Source organism: Pseudonaja textilis, chromosome 12 (genome assembly GCF_049901715.1).
Source record: "Pseudonaja textilis isolate UNSWEBS1 chromosome 12, rPseTex1.2, whole genome shotgun sequence".
Taxonomy (NCBI): Eukaryota; Metazoa; Chordata; class Lepidosauria; order Squamata; family Elapidae; genus Pseudonaja; species Pseudonaja textilis.
In genome coordinates this window covers 6577866-6593761 of record NC_142001.1, presented here as the reverse complement: position 1 = coordinate 6593761, position 15896 = coordinate 6577866, and the positions used below count along the sequence as shown (strand labels likewise).

General features: G+C 41.6%; 1 protein-coding gene across 2 annotated transcripts in view; it reads right to left on the bottom strand.

The window, feature by feature from the left end:
• Positions 1–1495: 1495 nt before the first annotated feature.
• The window catches only part of GAB3 (GRB2 associated binding protein 3), a 77539-nt gene continuing 63138 nt past the window's right edge, over positions 1496–15896 (bottom strand). For both annotated transcript variants that reach the window (XM_026703071.2, XM_026703072.2), the window contains exons 7-10: positions 12605–12686; positions 7797–7899; positions 4204–4317; positions 1496–2941 (exon numbers count right to left, since the gene is read on the bottom strand). In XM_026703071.2, coding sequence (XP_026558856.1) covers positions 2825–2941; positions 4204–4317; positions 7797–7899; positions 12605–12686 — 416 coding nt within the window. In that variant the 3' untranslated portion in view covers positions 1496–2824. The remainder of the gene's footprint in view (positions 2942–4203; positions 4318–7796; positions 7900–12604; positions 12687–15896) is intronic.

Sequence of the window (15896 nt, the reverse complement as noted above, 5' to 3'; positions counted from 1 at the left end):
CCCCACTGGGCCTGCTTTCCAGCTCCATTCTCCTGTGTAGGGCAACCAAAGAAGACCCAGCCGATCAGCTGGGACTCAGGAGGTAGAGAATAGATGGAGGTGGGGCCAGTCAGAGGTGGGATTTGCCGGTTTTCTGAACTACTCAAAATGTCCGCTACTGGTTCTCCAGAACTGGTCAGAACCAAAATGTAAAATTGCAAAATGTAAAATCACCAAACTGGCAGTTACACTGGTCGGATCCCACCCCTGCTCCATATCACAGTGTTTCTGAAGTTGGAAGTTCAGACATACACAGTAGTAAGAAGAGCGTGTTCTGTTGGATGACACCAAATCCATGTTAAACATCCTACATGGGGTGAACTCACCTTAGCACCACCTCTTGAGGGCACAGAGTAGGTGGTCAGTAGATCTAGTCTAGAAGTGGGCAGACAGGTTGTCCCTAGTAGAACAATGCTTCCAAGAGTCTTCCTTTGGTGTCCACCAGCTTCCTTGGTCACATTTTGGGAATAACCTGTTTTCCTACAGCTTCTATTTTACGTCAGCCCTTCAAGGTCAGGAAGTGAGTCCACAAATTCGTTCAGAACTATATTTTATTGATGTAGACTACACTAATGGGATCTTATTTTGACTTAAGTTTTCTCTGCCCTCCCTTTCATATCTCAATGAATTAAAGGAGAGCCAATCCGCACATTCTATTTCCTGGGCTTAATGTATGATTTGTTTTCATAACTATTTCTGTATCTTTTCTCCGAGGGTATCTTTGTGGCACCCTATATGTTATATCAGCAGCCACTATGGACTCAATAAATTCCAAATAATGACAACGAGTCCATCTTAATCTCTGTTGAGAAACTGTGTATCTTAGTCTAGTCCAGGGGTCTCCAACCTTGGCCACTTTCAGACTTGTGGAGTTCAACTCCCAGAATTCTCCAGCCAGCTCTGAAAGTGGCCAAGGTTGGAGATCTCTGGTCTAGTCTATTGGCTCAGCACCTCAATAGGTTTTGCTTAATACCTGAAAAGAATCAATGGATTGAACTCTCATATCAAATGACTTAATAGGCAATAGCCACTCAAGCCTGTCTCCAGATGTGCCAGGTCTTTGGCTCCTGTTGTCTCCCTTCAATTTCTGAAAATTGAAGGGTGCCCGATTGAAGAGGTAGCAATATATGTCAATATAAAGAATTTTTATGTAGGTAATGAGAAGGCCAGCAGAAAAGGACAGATTTCTCCTGAAGGAAGATGTAGATATTAACAACATTTTCACTGTTTCAACTTTAGTCTGAAATTCAACCATTGCAAGCAAAGGGAGAAAGAGAAGATAAGAGAAAACAAGAAATAGCAACCCAAATTCAGACTGTTGCATTAATAGTTCTAAATTGAAAAGTAAAAGAGACTTTTGAACCAGAACTCTGATTGTTTGAGAGAAGGGAAGGGGAAGGGAAAAGAGGACAGGAGAAGAGAGGAATTTAGTAAACTAGCTATTCCCAACAAAATATCGAAGAATTCATATTTTTGTTTATTTGATTAAGGGAACACTAAATCAGAAGTAAATATTTTAATGCTAAATGTTTCAGTCAGATTCATTCGAAGAATTCTTAGCATTAGTGACACTCAACAAAGGAACAAAATCTCAAGTACTGATCCAGGAATATCTGCCGGGGGACCAAAAAATAAAAAATAAAATCAAGAGGGAGGTCACAATGCACATTAAAAAAAGGACAAGACTTTCTATACACAATCATAGCCCTCATCATGATTTTTTGACCGAGGACTTCCCTGCAGAAATCCAGTATGGTTGCCTACTAGAATCCAGAAACTGGCTAGCATTTTCCTTCCTGTAGCACAGACACAGCCTTTGGGTGGTCTCCAAACATGGTGGAGTTAGAAAAATAGCTTAACAGTGTCCCAAAGTTTGAAAGTGACAACATGGAAGCCTGTGGATGCAGCTTAAGGCAATTCTGCCCAAGTGAGGAGACAATAGCAATAGCACTTGGACTTATACACCGCTTCATAGTGCTTTATCACTCTCTTTAAGCGGTTTACAGAATCAGTATATTGCCCCATCCCAACAATCTGAGTCCTCATTTTACCAACCTAGGAAGAAGGGAAGGCTGAGTCAACCTTGAGCCGGTTGGGATCAAACTCCAGACTGTTGGCAGAGTTTGCCTGCAATACTGCATGCCTAACCAATGCACCTCTGGGGCTTTTACAAACAAAGAGACAAACGAAGTGATGGATTTTACTCTCTGTAGATGAGTTCCACTGGCAAAAAGAAGTGGTATTTACACTCTTGGATTTAGTCAGGAAAATGGCAAACATTTTATATCAAAAAACCTAAACCTTCCCCTCCCACCAGTTACTTTCTCTAACTTCTAATATTTAGCCCTTATTTTCCTAGCATCGATCAGTACCAGCTGCTATAATAGATCTAGCTTCTGTTAAGTAGCCAGGATGTAGAGAAAAAAAAAGTCACAAGTAACTACAGTGTTGAATGTTGACACTGCGAGGCTTTTGTTCCTGCTAATGTCCAAAGAAGTCAAGTTCAGGTTTTAACATGGGTACCATTCAGATACTAACTGGAAGAAGCAATGAAGGAAATGACGAAAGGATGTCATTCCGATCAACCGCACCCCAATCTTTTTACAGATGACCCGCTCCTTCTGTGACCATCCTCACAACACGAGGACAGCAACTATCAGATGTCTTCTTCTGCTCTGCAACAATTCCAGTCTCTGCTCCATCGTTCAAATGACCCGATTTTGGTGTGCAAAAATAAAAACAAAAAATCCAGCTAACCAAGGAACCAATCCATGCCTTCTCCTCTTCACACTTTGGATTGCCTCTCATCTGTCCATTCCTGTTTCGTATTTTGCAGAGCCTGAGTTCTTTGCTCGTCTACCTGAACGTAGTCCACTCGTTGTTCTTCAGAGAGGAAAGGTTTCTGTAGAATGAAGGCAATAAAACATTAATACAAGGATCTACTGTGTTTTCCCTAAAATAAGACTGGGTCTTAAGATTAATTTTTGCTCCAAAAGATGCATTAGGGTTTATTTTCTGGTTAGGTCTTATTTTCGGGGGAAATACGGGTGCTAAAATGTGTCCGGCTGCCTAAAGAAATCTTAATTGGGGCTTATTTGGGGGTAGGGCTTATATTACAAACACCCTAAAAATCATGCTAGGGCTTATTTTCTGGTTGGGTCTTATTTTGAGGAAAAGATGGTAGGAAAATGCTAGGGTTACATCACTTATCCTCTTATCAGGTGGGAAAGTTCACATATGAAAGTCCAATTAAATTGATTTATTACTATTAATGCCTATGTATAGGAATCTTCTCAATTAACATTTAGCGCCTGCTTGGAGTTAAATACAAGCAAAGGAATTTAAGGGAGGTTGGACTTTGTGGCTACACAGGGATTCTAGGCTGATTCCTTTTTTAACTCCACCCTCATGTTCTACAACTCATTCTTCTACATCTCCTCTTTTACACTTTAGTGGGTTTTTTCTCCCAGCTTGAAGATGAGGAAGACATCAATTGGAAAGAGGAACGATCACATTTCAACTTGTCCCGATTTGTGACTTTGTCCCTCAGTCCAGAACAAACCAAAGGAATCTGTGAACTGGAGACTCATGGAAAACATTTGGCTTTAGATGAAAGAGAATGTAATCCCTCACATATGTGCTTTGATGGGTCAAAGTCAGAATGAATTTCAGCTCCAGAGAGTTTCATCTAAAATATGCTTGCACCATTCTTGATGCATAAACCAAATAGAAAGATAGCCACTTCTTCCTGTGGAAATTGCTCTTCGGATTGAGAAATTTATTCCTGCTTTCTATATTTTTTCCATTTTTTTATGGACAACTTTATTTTTTTATCATTTCCCAATCCATTTTGAATGATTTCTGCTTAGAAGTCTGCATTTACATTTTCATATCCTGTATGATACACACACACACACACACACACACACACAAATCATGCATATTTTGCATGCAATCTGTCCCAACATACATTCATGGATTTGGGAAGCACTTCAACCCAATATGTATTTTCTTTATTTCACAAAATGCATTTAAGAGAATTCTACTGCAACCTTCAGAGAGAATTGGGTTTTTAATTCTTGAACTGGTCGATGGTTATGCACCAATTCAGGAATTAAAGGAGGACCAAACAAAAGTTTTCCTTACTCCCTCCCAATGTCCTACCTTCTGTACAGGAGATGGAGAAGCAGAATTAAAATCCAGTGCTAAGTAGTCAAGGTTAAACTTCTTTGGCGATTGGAAATCTCCATTATATGGGGATGTTGCTTGTTGGTGCTCCTAATAATAACAATGACAACAACATCAAAAAATTAAATTTATTTAAAAAAAAGCAAAGATCATATAATGGATTTATACTAACAGCAATAAAGAATAAGAGCAGATAAACAAGATCTCCTTTGTTGTCACAGTTCAGTCCATTCTTCAGAACTACATTATTTAAAGGAGCATCTTCTTGGTATGTACCTAGCTAGCTTAAGATCTGTCAGGGTTCTGGCGATTGCCCTAATTAAATCATGAGCCTCGAGTCAAGCTTCAAAAGAATCGCAAAGATTTATTAGGAGCAACATGTCGGCATTGTCCCATAGGAAGCCAACAGTTGCCACACGTAATTCATGGTCACCTGTGATCCTGTTTTCCCCCCTCCCCCCTGGGTGTGTCATAAATCAGACTCTCCAACTCACATTATCCAATGAAGGATTTTTATGGGCAGGACACCTGGTGCCTGTTACAATCTTTGTAAGATAAGCATGGAATGTACTTCTGTTTTTTATTGCCATACCGGCTTACGGCAACTCGGAAACAGGCATAGGAATGCTTTACGAGTTGACAAGATCCTTTAAAGAGCCCTCCCTTCAGTTCTACACACCAAAGCTGAGTTGGATCTTGGTAAGGGAAGGTGTCTTTCCCCCCTCTGGTGGCATCCTTTATGGAATGCCCTCTCCAAACGCACCTCTGCATCATTACGGCACCAGGCGAAGACCTTGCCATTTTTCCAGGCATTTCAATTTTAATTTGTATTGTGTTTTGGCTGCCAAACGACCATCTTACTACTGCCTCCCTGGTATGGGCTCCTTATTGTGCATCTCACTTGAAGGACATTTGTAGTGGGTTTCATTCTAAACGGCCCAGAGAACTTCAGGCGAGACCCTTTCTCAGCTCCCAGCCCTTCTTCAGACTCAAGCTGCGTTTCTCTGACTGCTGTCAAGGTTGAAGCTCTTCCTCCTGTCTTTCCAAGGTCATTTGCACAGACTATGACAGAAACTGGGTTCTGTCGGGGGCAAGAATTCAGAAACCAGAGTTGTTCAAATGAGAAAAGGTAAAGCTTCCCCTCACACATACATGCTAGTTGTTTCCGGCTCTAGGGGGCAGTGCTCATCTCCGTTTCAAAGCCGAAGAGCCAGCGTTGTCCAAAGACGTCTCCGTGGTCCTGTGGCTGGCATGACTAAATGCCGAAGGTACATGGAATGCCGTTCCCTTCCCAGGAAAGGGGTCCCTATTTTTCTACTTGCATTTTTTACATGCTTTCGAACTGCTAGATTGGTAGAAGCTGAGGCAAGTAATGGGAGCTCACTCCATGACGTGGCACTAGGGATTTGAACCGCTGAACTTCCGGCCTTTCTGATCGACAAGCTCAACCTCTTAGCCACTGAGCCACCGCATCCCTATTCAAATGTTCAAATGAGTACACTCCTACAAACAACTAGAGAGCTAGCGTGGAATAAATTACTAATAGGTTTATTCCAAGCTAGCTCTCTACAAAAAAAAAATATGAACTGCTACCAAGTAAGGCAAATTGGGACCAGATAAGAGTCCACAAAATTCGAGATTGGCTGGACTTAGATCTCTTGTAGGCACGGAAGGACTCAAGACTGATGATGTGCTTCACCCCTCCCTTGGGCTCAGCCTGGTCATCGCCTGTATTTTCTTTGGAATATACAAAGGTAGTCCTCAACACCATTTGTTTACTGACAATTCCAAGTTACAATGGCATTGAAAAAAAAAGTCACATGACTGTTTTTCACAATTACGACTGTGGCAACATCCCCACATGATCAAAATTCAGACACTTGGCAACTGACTTGTATTTATGACGGTTGTGGAATCCCGGAGCCATGAGATCACTATTTGTGACCTTCTGACAAGCAGAGTCAATGGGGGAGCCAGTCCATTTAACAAGCAAGTGACTAACTCAGAGATCTCTAAACTTGGCGACTTTAAGACTTGTGGACTTCAACTCCCAGAATTCCCCAGCCAGCCTGGCTGGCTGGGGAATTCTGGGAGTTGAAGTCCACAAGTCTTAAAGTCGCCAAGTTTGAGGACCCCTGGAGTAACTTAACAACTGGAGCGATTCCCTCATACAACTGTGGCTAGAAGAGTCGTAAGATGGGGCAAAACTCACTTAACAACCGTCTTGCTTAGCAACTGAAAGGTTGGGCTCAATTGTGGCTGTACGTTGAGGATTACCTGTGCACAAAGAAAACTCTCAATGTGTGGCCTCTTGGCAGCAGATTAATAAACACACAAATAATATAGTGTCCCTGCTTCATTTTATGGCTGTTCATTTTGTGTCGGGAGGCCCCTGATCCGAAGCCTATCTCCACAATGTCCTTTGGCTGATACTCTGTGCCAGGGGTCGCCGACCTTTCAGATCTCAGGGACCACTGAATTCTTAATTTTAAATCCTGCGGACCACTAATATGATCTGCCTAATGACTGGCTGGGTGGGCGTGGCCAACGCAATGTCACTCGAGGACTCTACTCGCCCCCCGCCCCCCCCCCCGCTCAGCCACTCCTCGCCTGCCCGCCTGGGCTCCGCAGGGCCCCAACAGATAGCAGTTATTGGAGCTAAGCAACCACCACGAGAAAGAGTTGGCCAAACAGCTGGCTCAATTCATATTGGATCGGACCAAGAAGGAGGCTCAGCAGAGGCACCTCACTGAGGACTAGGAGCATAGGCTTTCCAAGCAGAGGGAAGACCTACAGGAGTGCAAGGCCAATGCCTGGAGGCTCAGTGGGCTGAGATGGTCAACCAGTTCCAGGCCATGATACTGTCCCACTGGAACGAGGCCCTCCGGCTCTTCGGCACCGGTGGCCCTTCCCTCCAGCCTTCGCCCAAAGCCCCACACCAGGAGGCCAAAGCAGACCCCAAGTGGGAATTTCTCCCCTTCCCAGACCAGCACAAAAAGACCCCGAATGGGGAGACTCTTGGCAGCAACACAAACGTTCATTGTACGTATCTGTCCCAGGGTCTGTAGCTTGAGGAGCCCTGATTTAGTGCAATATAAAAAAAAAATGCAAATAATTTTTCTGTGGGCCACCAAAATTTTCTCATGGACCACCAGTGGCCCATGGACCACCAGTTGGTGACTAGTGCTCTACGCAGCCATTTTCTTAGTTTTCACGTTGAATATGAAGGGATAGATCTGATCTTTAAAAAAAGAGTGGAGGATCTATCTTTGCACTCTACAAATGCCCGGGTGCATCTCTGCCTGATCTTTGTGAACATTTGGACCAGAGCCACCTACGCCTGTGTGCGCACAACAAAGGTCTGTAAAACAGGAAAAAGGCTTCCCTTATCACTGTGTCAATTAAGCCTTGTGTTTTTCCACGGAATTTCTTCAGCGGGGCAAAGGGGCACCCTCACCACACAACCCAGTTTTTTTTGTTTGTTTTTTTAAAAAGAGCCCCCTCTGAGCAGTTCCGTTCGTGCCATTTCTCAAAAGGGGAGCAGAGAAGAGCTGTATGAAAATAATTACCATTTGAATGTAACTTCCTTCCTCTTCTCCGGAAACTGAAGCAGCAAATACCCTTGCTGAATTAATGCAGTCTCTTTCTGGAGAGATAAAGCTTGTTCGATTGCTAGAAGGGGGGGAAAAAAGGGGGACATCACCGAAAAGGCAAACAAAGAAAGACAAGAGATCAGGGATGACTTTCCCCAGATGCCTTGAAATCCAGCCAAATCCTGACACTGTCCTGGCAGGGAATAAAGCATCCAGAGCCCAGGAATTTGAATGAGCTACAAAAAGGGAACCGTCTCATTAAGATGATCTCTATATATTATTTGTTGCTGCTATTGAATTTGACAATACATAAAAATTGCCCAGCGGTATAGGAAACCATAATACAAGGTTGTATGACTGTAATTCTGTTGCTTGTATCCTAACGATTTATATGGACTGTTTCCTAGTATGGTTTGATTGCTTATTGTACCTTATGACTACTACTAAGTGTTGTACCTTATGATTCTTGATTCTTGACGAATGTATCTTTTCTTTTATGTACACAGAAAGCATTTGCACCAAGACAAGTTCCTTGTGTGTCCAATCACACTTGGCCAATAAAAAGAATTCTATTCTATTCTATTCTATTCTATTCTATTCTATTCTATTCCATTCTATTCTATTTTTTGTATCCTATTCTATTCCATTTTTTGTATTCTATTCTTTTATGTACACTGAGAGCATTTGCACCAAGACAAATTCCTTGTATGTCCAATCACAATTGGCCAATGAAGAATTCTATTCTATTCTATTCTATTCTATTCTATTCTATTCTATTCTATTCTATTCTATTCTATTCTATTCTATTCTATTCCGTTCTATTCTATTTTTTGTATCCTATTCTATTCTATTTTTTGTATTCTATTCTTTCATGTACACTGAGAGCATTTGCACCAAGACAAATTCCTTGTACGTCCAATCACACTTGGCCAATAAAAGAATTCTATTCTACAAGCAGAAAATTGTCCATTAATGTCCAAAGGATAGTAGACATCTTGTCCAAAGGCATTTGCAGGTGATGCTTGCGCCTTGCCTTGTACAGCTAGTAATATTTGGGGGTAGAAATGATTTAATCACAAAGGAAGGTGAATCTATGTGTCCCAGGATAATGTTGCAGGATCCAATCTGGATCAGTCACTGGGACCAGAGGTTTTCAGACTCGTGCCAGAGCCTATCTTCAGGGAACTTCTCTCCAGTAGATGGCCTCCAACACAAGTCCAAAAGCTTGGAAGACAAAGCCTCTAGTCCCAATGACAAACCCAGATTGAATCCTGCATAATTTAATTAGGTACATTCGAAGTTACAACGGCACTGAAAAAGTGACTTATGATGGTTTTTCACACTTACAACCGTCACAACATCTCCATGATCATGTGATCAAAATTCAAATGCTTGGCAACTGGCTCACATTTATGACGGTTATGATGCAGTATCCTGGTGACTAATTGAACAACTGCAATGATTCATTTAACAACTGTGGGAAGGAAGGTCATAAAATGGGGCAAAACTCACTCAAGAAATGTCTCACTTAGATTCGCATAAATTTTGGACTCAGGAGGGTCCTTGTTGCTCCCTGAGCTCGTTTGTTTTCTTGCAGACGTTTCATTACCCAACTAGGTAACAACTTCAGTGCCAGTAAGGAATGCTATTTGCTGTCAGTTTATATTCTGGTGGCTTGTCTGTCAATGTTGGTGGGGGAGGTCTTAAGAGATTCTTTGAAACCCTAGTTTCAATTGGGACATCATGGCCCTCCTAGACCAAACCAAGTGCAACAATGCTAGGGCCTGGCCTTCTAGAAGCCTGGCTCTTTGACAAATCTGCCATCAATAGACACATAGATATTAACAACATCTACGGACTATGCAGAAGAGACAATCACCCAGCGCAGGAACCACAAGACCTAAGCGCCTCTCCACCAGCAATCAGCACCCAGATCAATTCCAAGGTTAACTTCAGACCAACTCTCAAGTAAGCAAAGCCCCAATCAAGAAACTAACAAAGAAGCCAACAGCAAACAGCCCAGTCAAAGAACCTCTAAGGCCACCCCACCAACAGTGATAGGCAAACCACTAGAATATATATAGACTAGCTTGGCTGGCTGGGGAATTCTGGGAGTTGAAGTCCACGAGTCTTAAAGTCACCAAGTTTGGGGGCCTCTGATGTAGACCGACAGCAAATTATGTTTGAACTTTGAAGCAGCAATGTAGCAATTCATTCACAGTCATTCAAAGTTAGGTTTTGTTCTGGCCCTGCTCACTTAATTTATCTGATTAATCTTAATTAAACTTAATTAAGAGTGAAAAACAGGACCGAAGCAAATCTCAAAACAACATGTTTTTGTTTAATCAAACCAACTTAAGAAATGAAACTCACAGGAAATGGGTTTCTATATACTCTTCAACCTGTTGACATTTTAGATAGGAAACTGAAACCTCATCAGAGTCCAGCCTTTTTAAAGGAATTTTAAAAAAAATATAATTTGAGGGATTCTAGGCACCATTCAGATGTATTAACTGCACTGGCAGCTGACCACTTTGAGATTTGCAGTCCCAGATACTAACAGGACAAGCCACTAGGATATAAAAATAAGATCTTCTAGTACTGATGATGTTACCCAGTTTGGTAATGAAAAGTCTGCAAGAAAGCACCAAGCTCAGACAACACCAAGGATTCCCGACTTGTTGTCCTCTTCCTCCTCTTCTCCTTCCCCTTCTTTTCCTCCTCCTCTTCCACTTTGAAGACCCTACTCCCTTCTAGCACTGATGTCACTACCTAGCTGGGTAATGAATTTTCGCAAGAAAAGCACCAAGCTCAGAGAGCAGCAAGGACCCCACAGTCTTTCAATCTGGAGTTATCTCCAACCAGATAACCCCCAGCAGGGTTTAGGATGTCCAAAATTATCAGCCATCACAAGTATCCATTTCTTTAGCACATGGGCTCCTTCTCCTTTCTAATATATAACAGCCCTGGTCCTGTTTTATCCATGGTGATAGTAGCTATTATCTTTTCTGCCTTTCTGGATGGTGTCTGGCCCAGCAGAAAAGCTGGAACTATAAGATAGTCACATATCTGGCTTTCCAAGAAACTTCCCCACCCATCCAGTCTTCCAAGATGTCAGAATGACAAAGGACAACAGGAGCTCTGTCCAAGATACCAGAGGTGTCGCCCTAATTTTTATATTTCTTTGGGAACGAGAGGCCCAACTTTTTAAAAGAAAATAACTTATAAAATAGCCTTTTAGTTATCGTGGGCTTCTCAGGCATAAAAAATTCAAGATATATATATATATGTTTGGAAGCCAATTTTCCTGGAATGTTGCAATGTAGCACATGCTTTCTTTTCTCTTATTTTTTTATAGCAGGGAGGAGTTCCCTAAAACTGTAAGAATGTTTTTTTGGAGATGCAATTTACCATACTCATAGCAAAAGGGCCTGAAATGCATTTCTCTTAGGAGTCCTCAACTTTAAACAGGCTGCTACGATAACTCAAATCCTTTGTCATGAAAAATGTGAATGTATTTCGGAGGGCAGAAGGAATTCACGGTTAAACTGGATCGGCTGTAATTCAAACATGGTTCACATGGATAGAGGGGAGAACAACCTCTCCGATTTTCATCCAGGTTTGGTCATCCCAATATTAAAAAAAGATGTTGAGACTCTGGAAAGAGTACAGAGAAGAGCCACAGGGGATGATTAGAGGATTGGCGGCTAAAATATACGAAAAACAATTGCAGGAATTGGGTACGGTTTGTCTTGAGAAAAGAAGGTCTAGGAGTGACCTGAGAGCCCGGTTCCATTATCTGAGGGGGGAAAACTATTTTCTAAAGCACTTGAAGGAAAGGCAAGAAACGAATGATGGAACTAATTACGGAGAGAAGCAACCTAGAACTAAGGAGAAATTTCCTAAGAGGGAGAGCAATCAACCATCAACCAGTGGAATTGCTTGCCCTCAGAAGTTGTGGAGGTTTTCAAGGAGATACTGGATAGCCATTTGTCTGAAATGGTACAGACTCTTCTGCTTAAGCAGGGAATTGGACTAGATGACATCCAAGGTCCCCTCCGTTATTCTATGTCTTATTTGGATATTTGCAAGATGCCATCTAGAGGCGTCGTCTTTGTCTCGTGTTTGTTCATTTTTGGAATGGAGGGATTTTAAAAATGTTTTCGTGGCAGTGGGATCAAAGAAGTTTTCATCCTTGATTTTCCTTCCTCTTTAAAAACCTTGACATTAATCTTTGAAAAAGTTGATTTGGGGATTTTGAGGGTGAATATGAGCCATTGGCCTCACAGTGACCCATTTAATGGAAGAAGACTACTAAATACAGTCATGGCACAGAGTACCAGAGTTGTGATTGGCACTGCAGAAATTGGTAATGGAAAAACGGCAGCTTTTATTTAGCCCAGGTGAATGCATATCTTGGATCAGAAGGAACAGAGCTAGGTGATGTCCCCAGATGTCTGCAGATAGGCATGTTTGCGTCTTCATAGAAAAAATATGGGAAAGTAAGAATTTCAGAATTTTTTTAAAAAATCATACTACATATATTGCATCTTTCTCTGACCTGGTTAAGACGGGGTACAAATCCAATCCACAAGTGTGAATCCAACCCTTTGGGAGTTACTCAAACCAGAACTGGACAAACATCAACTTGGCTTGATGTATCAACCCAATCTGTTATTTCAATGGGTGAAGCCACCTTACCAGAGGCTTCTCCATTGAGATTAACCATCTGCCCTTGTCATGAGTAAATTCTACGAAGTCCAACAGGTTCCAATTCCACTTACTAAGGCACAGTCCATGTCCTGGTTAAGGCAGAATGTTCTCTGATGGTGGAAAGGTTTCGCAGGTCCAACGGAGGCGGTCGGACTAAGGGTTAAAGAGAAAACATCTCATTCACCAGAAAACAGGAAAAACTTCAACTGAAACAATATGATTCACTGGCTGTAGGTAGTCCTTGTCTTGCAACTGTTCATTTAACAACAGTTTGAAGTTACAAAGGCCTTGGAAAAAGTACCGTATGACTTGTACTTTCCTTTACGTAGCCTGTGCTCATGTGGTTGCAATTCTGGCGCTTATGTTACATACACAATGTAGCAAACCTCTTTGCATTACTACTCTTTTGCATTGTAGTATTTAATGACTATGGGCTTCACAGTTTAAGGATTGATATTATAGTATATAGTTAGGCCATGTGTAACTGACAGTTTGGATGCCAAATTGTGATTTTAATATAGATTTTATCTGTTACTTATTACCTTATTCTAGAATTATTAACTGGGTATTCCTTGAGTGTTTTTACTTGTTCTGGTTTTAATTTTGATTTGATCTGATTTAAATCCGGGCACTTGGGAACTGGCTTGTATTTATGATCGGTTTGAGCATCCTAAGATATGTGCCCATTGGGGAAGTTGGATTTGTTCAACCACCACATATTTTGCTTATGGAGTCTAATGATTTGTTTTATGATCATCACAAAATGGTGGTAAAATGGGCAGTTTCAGTCAAGTGGTCGCTCGACTTATAACTGCACTGACGTACGACCAAAATTCTGGATGCAATTGTGGTGGTAAACTGAGGACTACCTATATGTACAAGAAAGAAGCCGTATTTGACCCTGTGGGACTTCAACCTGGAGCTCAGCCTAGGGTTCAGACTATAAACTTCCATGGGGAGTTGAAATGCAAACCATCTGAAGGACATCCGGCTGCCTACATCTTGCTTCTCTCTACACCAAGGCAAGTCAATGAGTAAGCCGGCTTGGTTTTTCCTGAGCTGCAGCACCACCTTCAAAAAGGCCAGAGAAGGTACTACAATCCATCATTTGGGCAAGTCAAGTGACTCAAGGCACCAACGTGGCCCCAAACGATCAAGTGGTTCCAGAGTTTTGTACCTACTCTGGAGAAGGTGGTCCAGGTGAGTTGCTCATGCAGAAAGAATTCTCAGTTAAGTGCTGCAAATTTGGAACATCTTTCTAACAAGGTGAGTAGATAGCAATGGAAAAACCACTTAGACTTATATACTGCTTTACAGTGCTTTACAGCCCTCTCTAAGCAATTTACAGAGTCAGCCTCTTGCCTCCGACAATCTGGGTCCTCATTTTACCCACTTCGGAAGGATGAGTCAACCTTGAGTCTGGGGAGATTTGAACAGCCAAATTGCAGCCAGCTGGCAGGTACCACAAGTAGCCTGCACTACTGCACTCTAACCACTATGCTATCACGGCTCATACCTTTAAATGAAACCTTTAACCGTGGCTATAAATTGGGGGGTGGGCAGTGAGATCTTTGGCTTTCAGACATGGAGACTCTGAATTACACATTTGAGCTCCGTCATCAACATTGTTTGCTCTGTGTTGATGATTCAGAGAAAAGGGATGCAGTTATTTTAATGATCCTGCCTTTAAAGTCAGTAGGAGCTTTCATGTGCCAGACTGCTTCTCAATTATGACTGTTGGATTGGCCAATCTGTGAGCCCAAGAGGTTAACCTAAGCTGTTGGGCGAGCTGTTAGCTTTGGGATGGTTTATGGGTATCCAAATAAAACAATTGCAAGATTACCTGACTTTTTTCTCTAAGAGCTGGTGGTTTTCCATATTGAAGCAATGGGATACAGGTACTCCTTGACTTAAGGATGGTTGCTTAGAGGCCATTCAAAATTATGATGGACCACCACAGGGATACTTTAGGACCCAATTATGAAGTGCCAACAGCTGCTCCCTCCACTCACATGACTTGGCAACCAGCTCATATTTATAGCTGTTTTCTCCAATCACATGACCATGTTTTACAACATTTTTGCACCGAAGTGGCATTTACTTCTGGTTTTCAGCAAAACTGGCCCAACTGGTTTGTGTAACATCCATGTCTTTCACTTAATGATAGCCACAAAAAAACATAATGAAATTTGGTTGATCATAGAGCTGACTTGCGTTATAGCCATAAGAACACATGATAGTAGTGGAGCCTGCCCTAAGTTGAAGACCGCCTGTATCAGAATGACATGGGGAATGAAGTAAGGAGTACAGCAGTACAGATTCCTCCGTTGAGTCCCAGGCTATGTGGTTATTAAGGAGAATGAATAAATAGAACATGCAGCTAAGGTGGGTCTGTTTGTAACAATAAGATGTGGGTACTGTTCAGAATTATCTTGTAGGGAAGATGGGAAGCATAAAAATTATATATATATAAACTGGGGCATATTAGAAAGAGAGTTTATTCTTTCTACCCTGATTTGATTTTCCAGGATTTTAATGTGAAACAAATTAGGAAAACACCATGTGAAGCAAGTTAAGAAAACAAGGAGCTTGTCTAGAGTCCTGCTGGGATTAATATACATTGCGAATCTCTTCACAACTAGAAGAGAATTAACAAAATGGTGTGTTGTTTGTGGAACAAGAAAAACAGCTTATCAGGAACTTTAGGATGATAATTTCAGAGGTATATTGTTGCAAAGATTCTTTGTCTTGAATCTTCTCAGAGTTGGTTGCCAGACAAGAGTTTCAACAGTTAGTTATGTCAACAAGCAAGCTCAAACTTTCCCATTATCAAGGAAGAGATCCTACCTCTTTGCCAATTTGTCAGGTGACTGTTAGAAAAAGAAAGTCTCTTCCTTAAAGGACACAGGGATAATTGTTTCAGAAGCTGGAATTCTTTACAATCCTAATCCTTTCACCTCAACAGATCTTGTTGAAGGCAACTCTTGTTGAGAATTGTGCTTGGAAAAAAAGAACTTCCAAGCTTTAGGCAACTCCGAAGAACTTGAAAAGTTTCTTTTTGAAGAATGAGGTTTAGTGACAAACTGATCTGAAAACCTGTTTGGGAGGTCTAGTGGAGATTTTTGCAGGACTCTGGGATTTTTAGAGTTGTGATTAACTGAAAGACAGAGCTTCTTTCAATAGGTGGCGATAACAGGGTTTTAAAACCAGTCTGTCTGTCACTATCCCACCCCCAAAAAAGATTTTACTCTGATTGTCTATGGAGATTCTCAATCATCCAGGTCATGGTTGTTCCAAATATGCTTTTTTAAGAAGCAACTAGACTTTGTTTTTACTTGAAGCTATTTCACTTCTCATCCAAGA